General features: G+C 41.8%; 1 protein-coding gene across 7 annotated transcripts in view; it reads left to right on the top strand.

Annotated features, from left to right (window-relative positions):
- Nucleotides 1-13,099, top strand: part of LOC6726609 (neurotrimin) — a 36,075-nt gene extending 22,976 nt beyond the window's left edge. For all 7 annotated transcript variants that reach the window (XM_016172276.3, XM_016172275.3, XM_016172278.3 and 4 more), the window contains 6 exons: nucleotides 2,668-2,860; nucleotides 3,078-3,206; nucleotides 8,833-8,952; nucleotides 9,837-10,007; nucleotides 10,288-10,343; nucleotides 10,483-13,099. In XM_016172276.3, the coding sequence (XP_016040289.1) occupies nucleotides 2,668-2,860; nucleotides 3,078-3,206; nucleotides 8,833-8,952; nucleotides 9,837-10,007; nucleotides 10,288-10,343; nucleotides 10,483-10,878 (1,065 nt within the window). In that variant the 3' untranslated portion in view covers nucleotides 10,879-13,099. The remainder of the gene's footprint in view (nucleotides 1-2,667; nucleotides 2,861-3,077; nucleotides 3,207-8,832; nucleotides 8,953-9,836; nucleotides 10,008-10,287; nucleotides 10,344-10,482) is intronic.
- The last annotated feature ends 2,489 nt before the right edge of the window (nucleotides 13,100-15,588 follow it).

Here is a 15,588-nt window from a genome sequence, read left to right as displayed (position 1 = left end):
TATTTTTTCAAATTTTATTAGCTTGGTATACTTCTATCAATTTGCAAAAAACTTTTTTCCACGCCCACTCTAACGCCCTAAAATTGCCCAAAACTGCCACGGCCACATTTTTGAAAAATTGTTGGATATTTTTTTCATAATTTTATTAGTTTTGTAAATTTCTATCGGCTTGCCAAAAAACTGTTTGCCACGCCCACTCTAACGCCCTAAAGCCGAATTTCAGAAATCTTGAATGTACCGCTATTTCTTCGCAAATCAAGCAGCTGTAATAATTTTTTCGAACAAGATACGAACTTACTCTATATACATTGCTGTATGGCGTGCACTAGGCGTATGCGTAATATATTTATAAGATGTTGAATTTGCGAAACCTTATGGGGAATTTAATGTGTATCCTTAATGCTTTCGCTTGCAGACGGCCTTGGAAGTGGTCATCCCACCGGATATCAAACGGAAAGCATTTTAGACAATTAGAACAAACATGATAATAAATAATGGACTTTGTTGAAAAAAACGATGGTGCGTCTAAACTAAGACCAGCAGTGTAAAAACTTTTCGTGCAATATGATTATTCAATACTCCATTTAATGACTACTTTCGCCTGTATAGTTTGAGTAATGTTCACCTGAATTTGCTAGTTTGCATTGAACTTTAGGTAAAAGTTTAGAATGTTCAGCACATCAATTAATTTGGCAATTAGCTTATGCTTTTGAAATGAATCAAACAGTTTTTTTATGAGTAGAACGAAGCGATATCAACCATTGCAAAAAACAGACATCACAAAAATTGATGATAACTTTTAATTACAAGGGGTGATTTAAGAAAAGGAATAAGTGCCATTTATTTTGATATGATTTGTTCACATAATTCAAATCAACTCTGGCTTGTGTTGACGTATAAAATAAAGTATTTTAAGATTAAATACTAAAAGGACATCTGCTATATTGTTATATAATAGAGAAGAATAGTGCTTGCAATAGCAATTGTAAGAACCAGAACATGCACTACCCTTGAAAGATATCATGTTCTCCTTTAACAAAGTGTTGCCTAATCCTTTCCCTTATGCAAATGTTCGGCATAAGGCGATACAAAGAGGTTCACGTATGTACATCAATCCCGTATTTTTTTGGATCTATTGCTGAGGCGAGGCATCAAGTATTTGCATCTCCCGTGAAAGGCTTTCATTTTTTGCTGCAGCCTAATTTCTTGAAACTTACAAAGCATCAAAGCTATCAACTTTCAGTTGCCTCTCTCCGAAGGCCGGCGCAAAAAATTCCTAAAAGAGTAGGGTATAATGAAATTATTCCGAGAATGTTGGAGATCCCTCTTGGGCCTTCGCTTGTGTTGGTGTGTGGAGTGTGTGTGTGAGAGTGTGTGTGTGTGTGTGTGTGCATATATCCTGGCCTCCTTCTATTTTTTCCCACTTCTTTGTGTCTGTGCGGGGTGACATTTAAACACGATATATAAACAATGAAGCGCTTTAATGACAAAAATAAATAACAAACACAGCGCCTCTGCAATGTTGACGTCACCAAAGAGCGCTTGTGTGTGTGCGTGCGTGTGTGTTTGCGGGGGTCCTCTGGAATTTTGCGGGGGAATTTTCCTATGTGTGTGTGCGCGTCGTTTTCATCTGACGTTTGGTGTTACTCGAGTCGAGGCAAGTCGAGTCGAGTTGAATTGAGTTTTTTTTTTTTATGCAGCACCACCCCGCCATTAAGCGACATGTGGAAAGCGATTGCGTTTTCAATTTCATTTCATTTATGCTGCAAAGATGGCGATGAGGAAAACGTGGGTGGGGTGGCGGTACAACCCATCCCCGGCCGCCACTTCCCACTTTCCACTCCCCCCTTTGTAATAAAATCAACCTAACAAAGCGAATTGAGTGAAAAGCAAATATGAGACAAATAAAACGCAAACAGGCTTGACATTTCTCCAGCTTTCTCGCATGCCGTCCTGCTTTCCAGCATTTTTTACCCACTGCCGTATAAATTTCGCGCTTGGCTCGTTTGGGGTTTTCCCTTTTTTTGCTGCCAGCCAGCCTCTCCTTTTTCCCAGTGACGTCAACTTTATTTTATGACACAACTGTCAACTGACAACGACAATGATAGCAGCAATTCGGTTATTGTTGCTAGCAGCCAGCAACCGCAGAATGAAACAAATGTTAAAAAAGGCAAAAAATGGTACAAAAAAATGAAAAAAAACATTGGCCATGGGACATTGGGCTCTATAATGAGACGGCTATTTGCCGCTGAGTGCAGCTAAAATGTTGACCAACACTTATTAAAAGGGCTCACATTAGGTGCACCTACAATTGCATAAAGCGTTGAACATTGATTCAAATGTACGTATTTTGAACTCGATTAAAGAAACAAATTATTTCGAAAAATTGCGCTCTAACGAATGAAATTTTAAACATTAATTTAAGTGTGCATACTTAAAAGTCTATTAGGGCAACAAATGATTTAAAAAACAGCTAAGTAAATACTGATTCGAAATCATCAAGTTCTGCGTTAAAGGATAAAACTTTAAAATTATCTAAAAGAACTAACTTCATATATATATACCATGCTGTATGACGGTGCACTAGGCGTATGCGTAATATATATACAAGATGACGAATGGAATTTAAGGGAATTTAATGTGTATCCGTAATGCTTTCGCTTGCAGACGGCCACCTTGGAAGTGGTCATCCCACCGGACATTATAAACGAAGAGACCTCCGGAGACATGATGGTCCCAGAGGGCGGATCCGCCAAGCTCGTTTGCCGAGCACGTGGTCATCCGAAGCCGAAGATCACGTGGCGACGCGAAGATGGCAGGGAGATTATTGCCCGCAACGGCTCGCACCAGAAAACCAAAGGTAAGTGATATGATTCCTCCTCACCACCGACTTGCAAAACTGAATTATTGCATTTAAAAAAAACATATATGCTTCCTGCCTGATTTAAAGACAACTGCAGACGCACCGAACTACACATGTACACAATTATTTAAACAAAGGGCTCCATTTTAAAGCAACCACCACATATTGTTATATACTCACCCCTATACCCCAATACTCATTTCCTCGCCCACAGCACAATCGGTGGAGGGCGAAATGCTGACGCTGTCGAAGATCACGCGATCGGAAATGGGCGCCTACATGTGCATTGCCTCCAACGGAGTGCCGCCGACGGTGAGCAAGCGGATGAAGCTACAGGTGCACTGTGAGTACCACTACACTATATATATCTATCCATATATGATACATGATAAATGGGTAGCGCCACCTGCAGCTGTTGGCCAAGAAAATGGCCTGATTTATGGCAGTCGAAGGCAGCTAATGCCGCATAATAATCATAATGGTAACATATAGCCCCGTTCGGATGTGCTGTGCTGTGCTTGTTCCAGAAGGGGGCTGCTCCGTATCGGAGTCGCATGTATGGCAGAACTATAACCGGAAGCGGAAGAGGAACAGGAACAGGAACAGAACCGCAGCAATAACGCAGCGGCGGCAACTGCAAGTGTTTCCGTTTCGATATCCGGCAGCTTCCTTCACGTGGCCGACAAACTTTCCAAATGCATTAGGGCGCCAAACTTGTGGCTGTTGGGTCAAAGGGCATTTTTCCCTACGAATATGGGGAAAGGGGAACGGGAAAACGGGAAAAATGGAAAACCTGGGGGGGAAATAGTGTTTCTTGGGGTAACGCAACGTCACGTTTCTGCAGTAAAACTTTAAACTTGTGTGTGTTGGCGAGTTTGTGTATCATGTGAAGTGGTAATTGTTAAGGGCAGTTCTGCACTATCCCACTGTCTGCCCACATAAAAACCCCCTTTAAGACCCCTTAAAACCCCCCCTGTAACTGTTTTACCTTCCCGCATCAAAGTTAATGAAATTTCCAAAAGGAGCAAAAGTTCAAACGACGACAATTTGGCAAGCGCAAAAGCTAGAGGAATGGGAGAACACAGAAAAAATGCGGAAAAGGGGGAAAAGTACGGGAACATGAAGGGAAGCCGTAGGGGAAAGTGGAAGAGGGACAGCGAAGAATACCCAGAAGCATCAGATTCTCTGAAAACCCAAAAGATTGTATCCGAAAATTATATTGACACGGTGGTGAAAATGTGGCGCCAGTTTCTTCAACCACACACACACATACTTTTGACACTCGACTTGCCGCAAAAATTAATTTTCAAATTTCATTTTCATTTGACTCCAAGTCAAACCCACCTTCCGGTCCTCGAAATTTCAATTTAAAAATCCATATGTGCGGAAAGCGGGAAAACTCGCGATTCTTAAACGCCACCCACTCCCGCCGCCCAACTAGGTGTCCTTGTCTCAGCCGCACATTTCACTCGACGCCCTGATTGATTCTAATCAGAAAATTAAGTGGCTCCTCGAGGTCTTTTGCCATGTACATATGTATTAGCACTAATGTTAAAGATTTCTCTTCCTCGACATCCGCAACTCGAATTGGGAAAGTCAGTCTGCTCAGCTTTTCAGAAACTTAATCCACATCTAAGCCTTTAATGAGGGTATTCCTCTTGTTTCTAAACTCTATTATGTTCGATATTCTATCCATCTTTTTTATTATTACAAGAAATATATGTTTATTACTTGATATAAACATTGAAGACTAAAGGCGTAAATATAACTTATGAAACTGAAATCTTGGTAGTTGGTGTGGATAGATTTTAGACATAAATAAATGAACACATATTTAATGAAAGAAGAGAGAATGCTATAGTTCCACTATCAGATACCCATTGCATGCGTTTCAACGAATCTATATACCCTTTTGTTCAGCAAGTAACGGGTATAATATGTAAATGAATAAATCAACAAAAAATCGCATTTTTCCGACTGAATTAAAGATTTTAAGATAACTTTTAAACGAGTGCTATTAGAATAAGAAAAAAAACATAAACTCTTGTTTCTCTGATTAAGTAACCCAGTTGTTGACTTTTTTCTCAAATAAACAAAATAAATAAACAAAGATTTGCAGTAGGGTTATAAACCTTCAAATAGGCATTCATTTTCTTCTAAGCAAATTTACAATTCGTCTTAGTATTTGGCTAACGTTATGATTGTTTTTTGGTTGATTGTGAGGATTCTGCGTAAATGTCTGTAAATCTCCCCCTCTGACACCGAACTTTTTTCAAACTTAAACGGTTGGATTAAAATAGAAAACAATGGAACTAATTCAAACATGTACCAGCTGTTGCCACACGAGGAAAAAAACAAGAGAAACACACGGATTATTAGATGCGAAGAATTCGCGCTCAGCTCTTCAGGGAGTTCTTCGCTCTATTTTCCATTCTTCGGAGTATCCAGCTAAGCACACAGCCGATGCTGACGTCACGGGGGATTCTTGGCCGGCTGATGGATGAATTCGACACCGAATTTTTGGGTATAAAAGGGGCTTCTTGTAGGTAACTAAAATCAGTTGCGATTGGAGCAAAAGTCCGACAATGCGTGCCTACATTGCAATTACCCTGCTGGCCCTGGTGGCAGTTGTCGTGGCCCAAGGAGGAGGCGGAAGACGTGGAGGACGCGGTGGCGGCGGAGGCGGTGGCCGCAGTCTTGGAGGATTCGGAGGACGTGGAGGCGGTCCAGGTGGCTTTGGCGGTGGTCCTGGCGGTCCTGGTGGCCCCGGTGGCTTCGGAGGACCCGGTCGCTTTGGAGGCCCTGGAGGATTTGGCGGTCGTGGAGGATTCGGAGGTCCTGGCCGCTTTGGCGGGCCCGGAGGCTTCAATGGTGGATTCGGCGGTCCTGGCAGATGGGGCCCACGTCCACGTCCTCGTCGCCCAAGACCTTGCTGGACGACAACGGAGAGTTCCTTGGCCGACAGCAGCAGCACAACCAGCAGCTCCTCCAGCTCCACCGACAGCAGTTCCTCTGACAGCTCCACTGATAGCTCCTCTGACAGCTCCACTGATAGCTCCTCTGATAGCTCCTCTGATAGCTCCACCGATAGCTCTACTGATAGCAGCTCCACGGAGAGCACCACTGGTTCGGGATAGATTCTAAATCTCGATTGCAGCGTATTGAAAACATTCAGGGAATGGGTATGAAAAATGTATGAAAATAAAATCTAATTGGCACATTGAAACTTCACTTCTTTAACTTGGAATATATTAGTCACATATCAGCCGAGTTAGCCGAGTCTATTCAGCAATATCCGTCCGTATTAAGACGGTTTGATTTAAAGCATTTCTGCACCAAAAAATATCTCGGTTAGCTTATGAGTGCTATCTACGTGCCATTTAAAGCCAATGAAAGTTGTCTCATAAGAGAAGTATCATTTCTGGTATTTCTTCGATATCGACACCCAGCTATTCCAGCTTGTGACGAGCGGACATGCCCAACCAGACAGCAGTCACTGGATTAGATCGTAAAGATGTGCTGATTGCTACATATGCTGGCGACACCGCGGTACTGACAAAAAGCAACAGCATTATCGAGGCCTCAGACGCACTGCAAGAGTACTTGGACGCATTCCAGAATTGGGCGGAGTTGTGGAACACCTGCATCAATGCCGACAAATGACCACAAGTCATCATACAAATATGTTGGAGTGATTATAGATAGATACAGCAGTCCTTTAAAAAAAAGGGTTTCTAAAATTCCATGGTTAATTGCTGCTCGCAACAAGCTTTCCCTCGCCAACAGGGTTAAAATTTACAAGAGCATATTAGCTCCTGGTCTATTCTATGCTATACAGATGCATGGAATCGCTACCAAAACGCACCTGAATAAAATTCAGGTTCTTCAAGCAAAAACTATGCGGAAGATCACAGGTGCAAGGTACACTCCTTGGTACACGAGGACCAGAGATATCGAACGTGATCTGAATGTGCCAAAAATTGGAGACAGAATTCGAAATAGCGAAAAAATACGACAGACTAGAATCTCATACTAATAGTCTAGCTAGATGACTAAGTATCGCAGCCCAAAGCCATCGGACAAGTAGGAGAAGAAGATTGAAACGCCAACACCCTCAAGACCTGACTGACAGTGACTTGACATTAATTATATCTTCTAAATATTACTGCCTAAACATTCCATTTCTTTAATACTCTGAATCATATAATCTTTGTAAATAACTTAGATATTAAGAATCGTTCAAATTGATACCGATTAGATTAAGTTGCCTAAGAAGGGTAATAGTGCACTAGTCAATTAATCTAAATAATTTCATTTGATAAAAAAAAGATATCATCATTTATTATGGCAAAGTAAACAGCATAAAGGCTAGTTGTTTTGATAATTTAATCCCGAAAATAGTAAATGATTTTAAATTTCTGCCGCTCGCCAGCTGCCGCCTGCCGAAAAGCTCTATTAGGGCAAATTGAATTTTCAATAAGTGGTAGGCTAAGCGGGAATTGGGCATAATGATGGGGCACACCCGACACCGCTGAGAACACCACATGACATATGCTGCACGATGTCGAGTCCAAAGGGGTGGTGCAACGAACGGTGGCACGGGAAACGTACGGGGAACGTACGGGAAACCTACGTAGTAGGGACCGAAAGTCCGGACGCCATATGGAGCCGGGCTGAGAGTGCGGAATGCCCAAATCCAATAAATTGACCAATAATGAACGCTCGAATGCAGCTCGAGGCGAGAGCGCTGTGCAGTGGGCAGTGGGTGGATGTACATAGGAGCAAAGTTGAAAAGCCAAAAAACAATGATGGTCAGTGGCTCTGGCCTGCGGTACTTTGGTCCTTCGCTTTGCCGTCTGCGCTCCCTGGGGCGGCTTCAAGACAACGTCAAAGACAAGGGCAAGGGGCCAGAAGCTCGAAAAAAAAACACGAAAAGAACGCAAAAATCAACTTGCAAAAAATCCGAAAAGAACAAAAAAAAAACAAACTCAACACGACACGGACAACATGGAAAGGCTCCAAAGGGCAAACCCAATGAATTAATGGCACGTCCTTGGCGAACTAAAAATGCTCTATTCGAAGGAAGGCAAACGTAAAACAATTAACTCGTTGCTTAAAAAGTTGCTTCTTACAAAATCACACACGTGCAATATGAAGATACAAACTTGCTTAATCGATTTCATATATTTTTTCAATACTTAACTTTATGCTTTAGATGCCGAAAACTTTTGATTTTAAGTAGACTGATTGAGCTCTTTTGTTGCGTAATAGTTCCTGAATAAAAATCTTACAAATCGCTGAAGCAAGTACACGAGTTCAAACGAAAGACGCTTTAGCAGAGGAATCATTAAACCGTTCTGGGATCATCACTCCTCCGACAAGGAAAGCCAATTCCCAGTCCAGCCAGATAAGTGACTGTATTCCTCGTAGGGAGTGAAAAATAGGAAAACCCGGAGAGAAGCTGGCAATATGGCTTGCTCGTTTTATTTGCCACTGACTGACCACTGGGCGAAAACGATGGATGATGCTGCCGCTGCTGCAGGCTCCTAGTTGGTCCTGCTGCTGGTCCTGATTGCTCGCCAGGATTGCTGGCTCCCACTCTAACAACAAAATAATTCATTTTCAATTAAAATCGTATCAGTTGTTGTTGGCGCTGCCATTAACCGACAGCGAAAAAAAAAACAAAACAAAAATCACAGCTGGAATCGGGAATCCGGAGTCCGACAAAGGGTTTGAAGTTTGACTTTGCTCCCTGGTGGCCAGCTTAATTGCCGCTCTAGTCCACGGGGGCAACGTTGGGGGTTACGAGTTGGGGGTTAAGGGCGGAGGGCAAGCAGATTCAGCGAATTCTGCGGGTTCACGGGGTTAGCCGGCGGGTAGGCAAGGTCACAGGCCACTGATGGCTTATCAATTGGCACTGCCACCACCCACACTGACTCACCCCATTTGCTCCGTCTTCTCCTCCGCAGTTCATCCGCTGGTGCAAGTGCCAAATCAATTGGTCGGCGCCCCGGTCCTTACGGATGTCACATTAATTTGCAATGTCGAGGCATCGCCGAAGGCCATCAATTATTGGCAGCGCGAGAATGGTAAGTTGCACAGCAACATCTTAAATGTCATTTCCCTGATTTCCATTTCTCCCACAAATGAACTGCCCGATACAAAACTTTTTTATTTTCAAAAATTATGAAAAATCTATTTTTTAATTCATTTTAATTCTGAAAAATAATGCGAAGCCAGTTAGTTTTAAAATTTATTCAATTCGCCTGGGGTTTTCATAACACTATATCGACTTAACACTGAGCTCATTGCGAAAAAGCTTCATGTTCCCTTTTTATTCAGAAACTGTATAGTGTCACTATGTACCTTACATTTATTGCATTTTTTCTCAGTGTGCCTGATGAGCGGGGAGTGGCCACGAATTGAATTTTTCATTTAGCATCCGCTCGAGTTGGAACTCGGACTGGTTCAAACTTTATAAACCTTTCAATGCCGCAATTTGTCTTTATTTGGTTCGTGTTCCCAGCTCAAATATTTTGTTGTCCCCCGGGAAAGGAAGGGGGGGGGGGGGGGGGGAATGTGGAGCAGCACGAGCTGGGGGAGTACTGGCTGGCTGGATCTTTCGTCAAGAGCATTTGACGTATATTGCAGACGTGACGAGAGCCGCCGCGTAAACGTGAATCGCTCGACGGCAATGCCAGAAATGTCATCATCCATGGCTCGTCTCCTCGTCAACGGAGTCCCTTCAGCCCCTTTCTCCGCATTTCTCCGCCTTTCTCCTACAGTCTTCCCCTCCCTTCTCCACCCTTGCACCTTTCTCCTCACGTAACTCGAGCTCATTTGGCCCGATTCCCTGCTTCGTATTCATGACTTCATTCACACCTCAACTCATCACATCACATCACATCTCGTTTTCATCGTTGCTCATTTCGATTTTTCTAAATTTTCTTTTACCTTTTTGGCCTGGGAACAGGTGAAATGATTATTGCCGGCGATCGTTACGCGCTCACCGAAAAGGAGAATAATATGTATGCCATCGAGATGATTCTGCACATCAAGCGGCTGCAGTCAAGCGATTTCGGTGGCTACAAATGTATATCGAAAAACAGCATTGGCGACACCGAGGGCACCATCCGTCTATATGGTAAGAAACAACATCTTGCACACTTTTAAAGAGTATAGCTACATTAACGACACCAAAAAGTTGCTCGATTTAATGGCAAATATGGTCACTCAGGAATATTGGGTATACCACTACGAGCTAAATTGAAGTAACCAATCGATGCTAATCTAATTCATAATCCTGCAGTAGTTATATGTACACAGATGCCACTAAATAATTCCCTGATTGATATCCTGACTTATAGCAATTAATTAATATAAATTAAAGCACACGCCCTCTGCTCTCTACTTTGTGTTTCCAGAAATGGAGCGTCCCGGGAAGAAAATCCTTCGTGATGATGATCTCAACGAAGTGTCGGTAAGTTGAGGCCGCACATTAAGGTCCTTGGCATGCCCGAGCCCATATATTTAAGAACTTGGCCCAACCTTTACCGAGACAATTGAAACGGAGCATAACGAAACGAAACAAAACGCACTTGCCTTCTTTCATTCCGCAGAAAAACGAGGTGGTGCAGAAGGACACGCGCAGCGAGGATGGGTCACGCAACCTGAACGGCAGACTCTACAAGGACCGCGCTCCGGATCAGCACCCGGCCAGCGGGAGTGACCCGCTGCTCGGACGCGGGACAATGCGGCTAATCGGGACATTTCTATTAGCCTTATTGGTATTATTCACGGCGCTGGCCGAGGCCGGGCCAACAACATTGTCCTGCCGCACAAAAGGCGGCAGACAAAAGAAGGCCAAGGAAACGAGCTGGAACGGGCGGCGGGGCAGGGACGGCAGAGAGGATGGGCACGCGGCTGAGTGGAGACAGTGCTGGGAGAGATCGGCGCTCAGTTGGAGGCGGTCAGCGCCTCCGGAGTTAGATTATTATAGCTTAATTCAATTGTAATTATACAAACAAGATTATGATGCAAGGGGCTCCTGCTCCCGAGTCCCGCTCCTGCCACACACACACACGCTCACACGGGCCAGGAAACGAAGGCATTAATCAATGGGGATGGCGGGGTCACCACCACTTCACTGGCTAATCATCTACGCCCATGCTAATTGCAAGGGGGGACGGGACAGGGCTAATTGAATGCATATTAAATCAAAAGGAAGAGAGAAAACTAAAGTGTCGTAGTTAAGTGGAAAAGAAAACTCGTTTAAATGTTACCTCGTTAGTGGAAAATGATGGCAAGGAAACCCCAGTCCCCCACAACTGGACGTCAACTATAAACCATATTACGATTAAATGGTGTTCGGCTCTTTAAATGGCTTTAGCTACTATAAAGTAAACAAAAGTACGCCCGCAGAAGGATATTTGCGTACTATAAATATTGATTACGGTAAAGACATTGATACGGATATTTCTACATGTCTATATAATAAGTAACGTTTGCTTTCGTTCAACTAAGACCCTAATTTGTTGAGTTCGTGTTTCTAGATGAAATATATACACGTATACATGATTCTATATGTATTAGGTGTTTAATCAGAAGTTCTGTATATATATTTAAGGCGCCTGCTCAAAGAGAAGGACATCCGCGGCTAAAGAAATACGTTTAGACGATCCTTGCATATCGTAAGCTGTAAATATTTACACCCTTAGTGAACCCGAGAAAGTTTCGTTGTTATTATGGTAAAAATGGTTCTATTTTGGATCCCTTTGTTGTCACCTTCGTTCTCACGGCTCAAAAGACTAATGCGGACCCTAGATTTAAGCCATATTTGGAATCCCATAAGCATAGTATCCGCCAATGGTGTGTGTGTGTGCGTGATTTTAGCTTAGAAAATTTAACACGACTAATGTTCTTATACTTTAAAATATCTACAACACTGGAATGTTTTTTGATTTCGGTGTGTTGAGTTGGAGTCTGGGCACTCTAAACTCGATGCATTGGGAATTGCATGTATGGTATAAAAAACGCAGTAACGTGCACACTTTCAGGCGACTTTAAATTGTTTACTATGTAGGAAAGCATCATTATACTTTTGAAAATTCTTGATTGCTTGAATGTAGAAATTCAAATAGTTCTTCAGACCTTATTTTATTTATAAAGGATATTTGGGGTCCTTCAATATTAGATTTGCGACATACATTTCCTAACGCCAGACTCACACACACACACTGAAACCAGCCGCGTACTTGTTTCCGTATTACTCATGTGTGCGTGTCCAGCTCAATTCCATGTTTAAATAGAATGTAAAGCAAGGGAAAGGAAATCAGAATAAACAGAAATAAATGTGCCAAAAGCATTAAAAGCAACTCGAATTAAATCAGTGCGCGAGGCGAAGAAAATAAGCAGAGGTAATACCGAATAAAATGTGTGTGTTCATATCTGAAATACAAAATACAAAATACAAGATACAAAATACAGTAATACCCAGACATATGTATAATCCGCATATCCAACTCCGTTCCCCCAAAATCCAGTTGGTAAGAATTATTTGAAGGCCGACTACTCAGATGTACTCTGACTCATATATACGTACCAAAAAGCAAAGGGAGGGAGTATAATACATTTTAAATTTAATGGAGATATGAATAAAGTAAAGTTAATTAAATATAGGGAATATTTTTTTTTGCGGGTACGCGAGTAACGTAATCGCCTAGCAAATCAAAGTTACGTTTAACCTACACGTGTAAGGCAAGGAAAATAATGATGAACTCATCGAAATGGAATCCCACAGGCCATCGCATTGTTGAAAAATGATAACTACGAGTACATTTAGTGGAAATTGCGGGCGGGGATGGCAGTCAAGGTAAACTAACCTATAGTAAAACTTAAGAATTAACGAACTAAGCCAGAAAACCATTCAAGTCATAAAGCATTCAATGTCTACGCTACAGCCATACGAAAATAAACCATAAACGAGAAGAGTATACAAATATTTGACAACTACATATGCAATGAGAATATCCAACAATTTCAAGATGTAAACCCCATGTAAAACAAAAACGAAAGTTTGCTGCGAATTAATGCGAAATTCCATGATTCTTGATTCAACAAAATAACGTAAAGATAAAATAGCATTTAGTTGGATTTGTGTTTATGTATGTACATAAGAAATGAGCGAAAACAAATGTTTGTACTGTAAAATCTGATTATGAAACTGAATATTCAAAACGCGCAATCGAAAAGACCCCACAAACAAAAAAAAAAAAAGATAATAAAAAAAGGAAAGTAAATAAAGAGAAATACCTATGGAAACCTAATAAGCATTCAATCAATTTAACATAGCACGGTAAGTGGAAATGGTCTAATGAAAGTTATCCCCAGTCAACGCATTATGTATTTTATTAACTTTCCAGCGGTTTGATACCCGGAAAACTATTTTCAGCCGAAAACTGTGCTGTAAAATATATGAATGGCAATATTTGTATCTTTGGCAGCATAAAACTGAGGTACCCTTAAATCCCCTGAAACTCTAAAGCGTCACAAAATGAACTGTGAATGTCAAATGTATTTCAAAAGAAGAGAGAATGCTATAGTCAAGTTGCCTGACTATCAGATACCCGTTACTCAACTAGTGTGAATGCGAAATTTCACCATTTTTCTGGAATATCGTTAGATATTGGGGAATAACATGAGAAATTTAAAAATTGGGCGACAGAGTGAGCGTGGCAAAAAGTTTTTGGCAAATCGATATGAATTTTCAAGACATAATAAAGTCTTTTTTTTCAAGACTTAAAATTGTGGAAAAAATATCGAAAAATGGTTCAAAAATGTGGCCGTGACAGTTTTGTGTGGTTTGTGGGCGATAGAGTAGGTGTGGCAACACGTCAACAAACCGGCGCTGCAAGTGTGGAATTTGTATGATGAATCTTAACTTTATAGCTTATATATTTCCAGAGATCTCGACGCTCATACGGACAGTCGAACAGACGGACATGGCTAGATCGACTGATCCTGATTAAGACTATATATACTATATATATAGCCGGAAACGCTTCCTTCTGCCTGTTACATACTTTTCAACGAATCTAGTATACCCTTTTACTCTGCGAGTAACGGGTCTAACTATTACTTTTGCATACATTCATGAGTCTGATTAAAAAAAAGAAACCACAAGGGCAATATAGAAGCTGAGGCATCGGAATATGAGGACTGAGCTCGATTTGTCTCGTGAAGAATAAATACAAAATTCGAACGCAAACCGAAACACAAACACAAACAGGAGCTGTGCAAATATTTTCGATGTGTGTGCGAGTGTGTGTTTTGAATTGGTCAAATGATGGTTGGCTGCAGCAGAGGAACTAACTAACATTTTGTATTTATTTTAAGTTGTACGGGCAGTTACAAAATATGCACACAACTCCGGCCGAGTTATTTATATTGCACGCCCCGCTCTGCCACACAATGGATGAAACTGTGCGACAATGTTGCCCCAGAACGTTGCACTCACCGCAACTCAGCACAGAATCCGAACCCGAATCCGAATCTGAATCTGAATCCGTATCCGACTCACAGCCCCGCCGCATGGCCATCGCCATCTCCGCCTGCTGCCAGCCTAAAACAAAAATGGAAAATGGAAAAAATATCTTTGCATTTGCATCTTTTATATTCACACGACACAAATAAAGGCCAAGGGAGGAAGCGAAGATTGCGTTTATAACAATGTGCAGGGTTATGTCAACCAGAACCAGATCCTGGAGCAGAATAAGGACGAACATTGCCGAGGGAACAGCCGGGGGTGGGTGTGCCGGAAATGCACTGGGGGAAAGGATCAAGCTTTCCAAATGAATATGCCCAGCAGATCTACTTAAGCAAGACGAAGCTATTATTTGCTGGCTTATGGATGTCCTCGTTGTTTTAATGGATTTCAAACTCATATACCTATTTATTATACTTTGTGAAGTCTTTTTGTTATTATTCAATGCATTTCTTCACAATCTATATTTATATTGTCATGTTCTAACAATTGTATTTCTGCTAATTGGATAACAACGAATAAGAACAAATCAAATTATGGCCTAGGTATTTTAACTTAAATCGCTGATCTCTAAAGGGATCTGTAAAACTAAAATGAAAATGGTACAAATTGGGAATCTTTGATAACAATTTTTTAGGTAACAGTGTGCTGATCAATAAAAACCTCATTATATTGTTGATATAACTTTCGAATTCAAGGTACAATATGCTTGCATACTTTTAGCCACCTTTTGCATACTTTTACACTTCTCGCACGACGTATTTTTCGCCAGTGTAGTGATGAGCTGGGAAATCCCAACGGAATCCAGCTGCCTAACGATGGATGCACCTTGCAGGCGGATGAGAGTCCAACATTGTTGGCAGAGTCAGTTCGCTCCATTCTTTGCTCTTGCCACTGCTAATAGCTTAAATTCATCTGCATGTCTGTGCCTGGTTTCACGCTTTATGCACTGCTAATGATTTGATGTCGTCTCCCTTTTCCGGAGGAAAAGCGGGAAAGCTAAGGCCTGGAAACGTGGGCGGGAGGAGTGGGGCCAGCAATACAGCAGCAACCACGTGACGACGTCAAATGCAAAACTCTCCGGCTAATGCTTCTTCATCCGCATCCACACATCACATCTAAATGTATGTACATACATATATCTCGAATATTTCCCAGCAATGTACGCTGACTTTTTGTGTGC

Source organism: Drosophila simulans, chromosome X (assembly GCF_016746395.2).
Source record: "Drosophila simulans strain w501 chromosome X, Prin_Dsim_3.1, whole genome shotgun sequence".
Taxonomy (NCBI): Eukaryota; Metazoa; Arthropoda; class Insecta; order Diptera; family Drosophilidae; genus Drosophila; species Drosophila simulans.
Note: the sequence above shows the minus strand (reverse complement) of the source record. Positions and strands in the feature narration are given on the sequence as shown.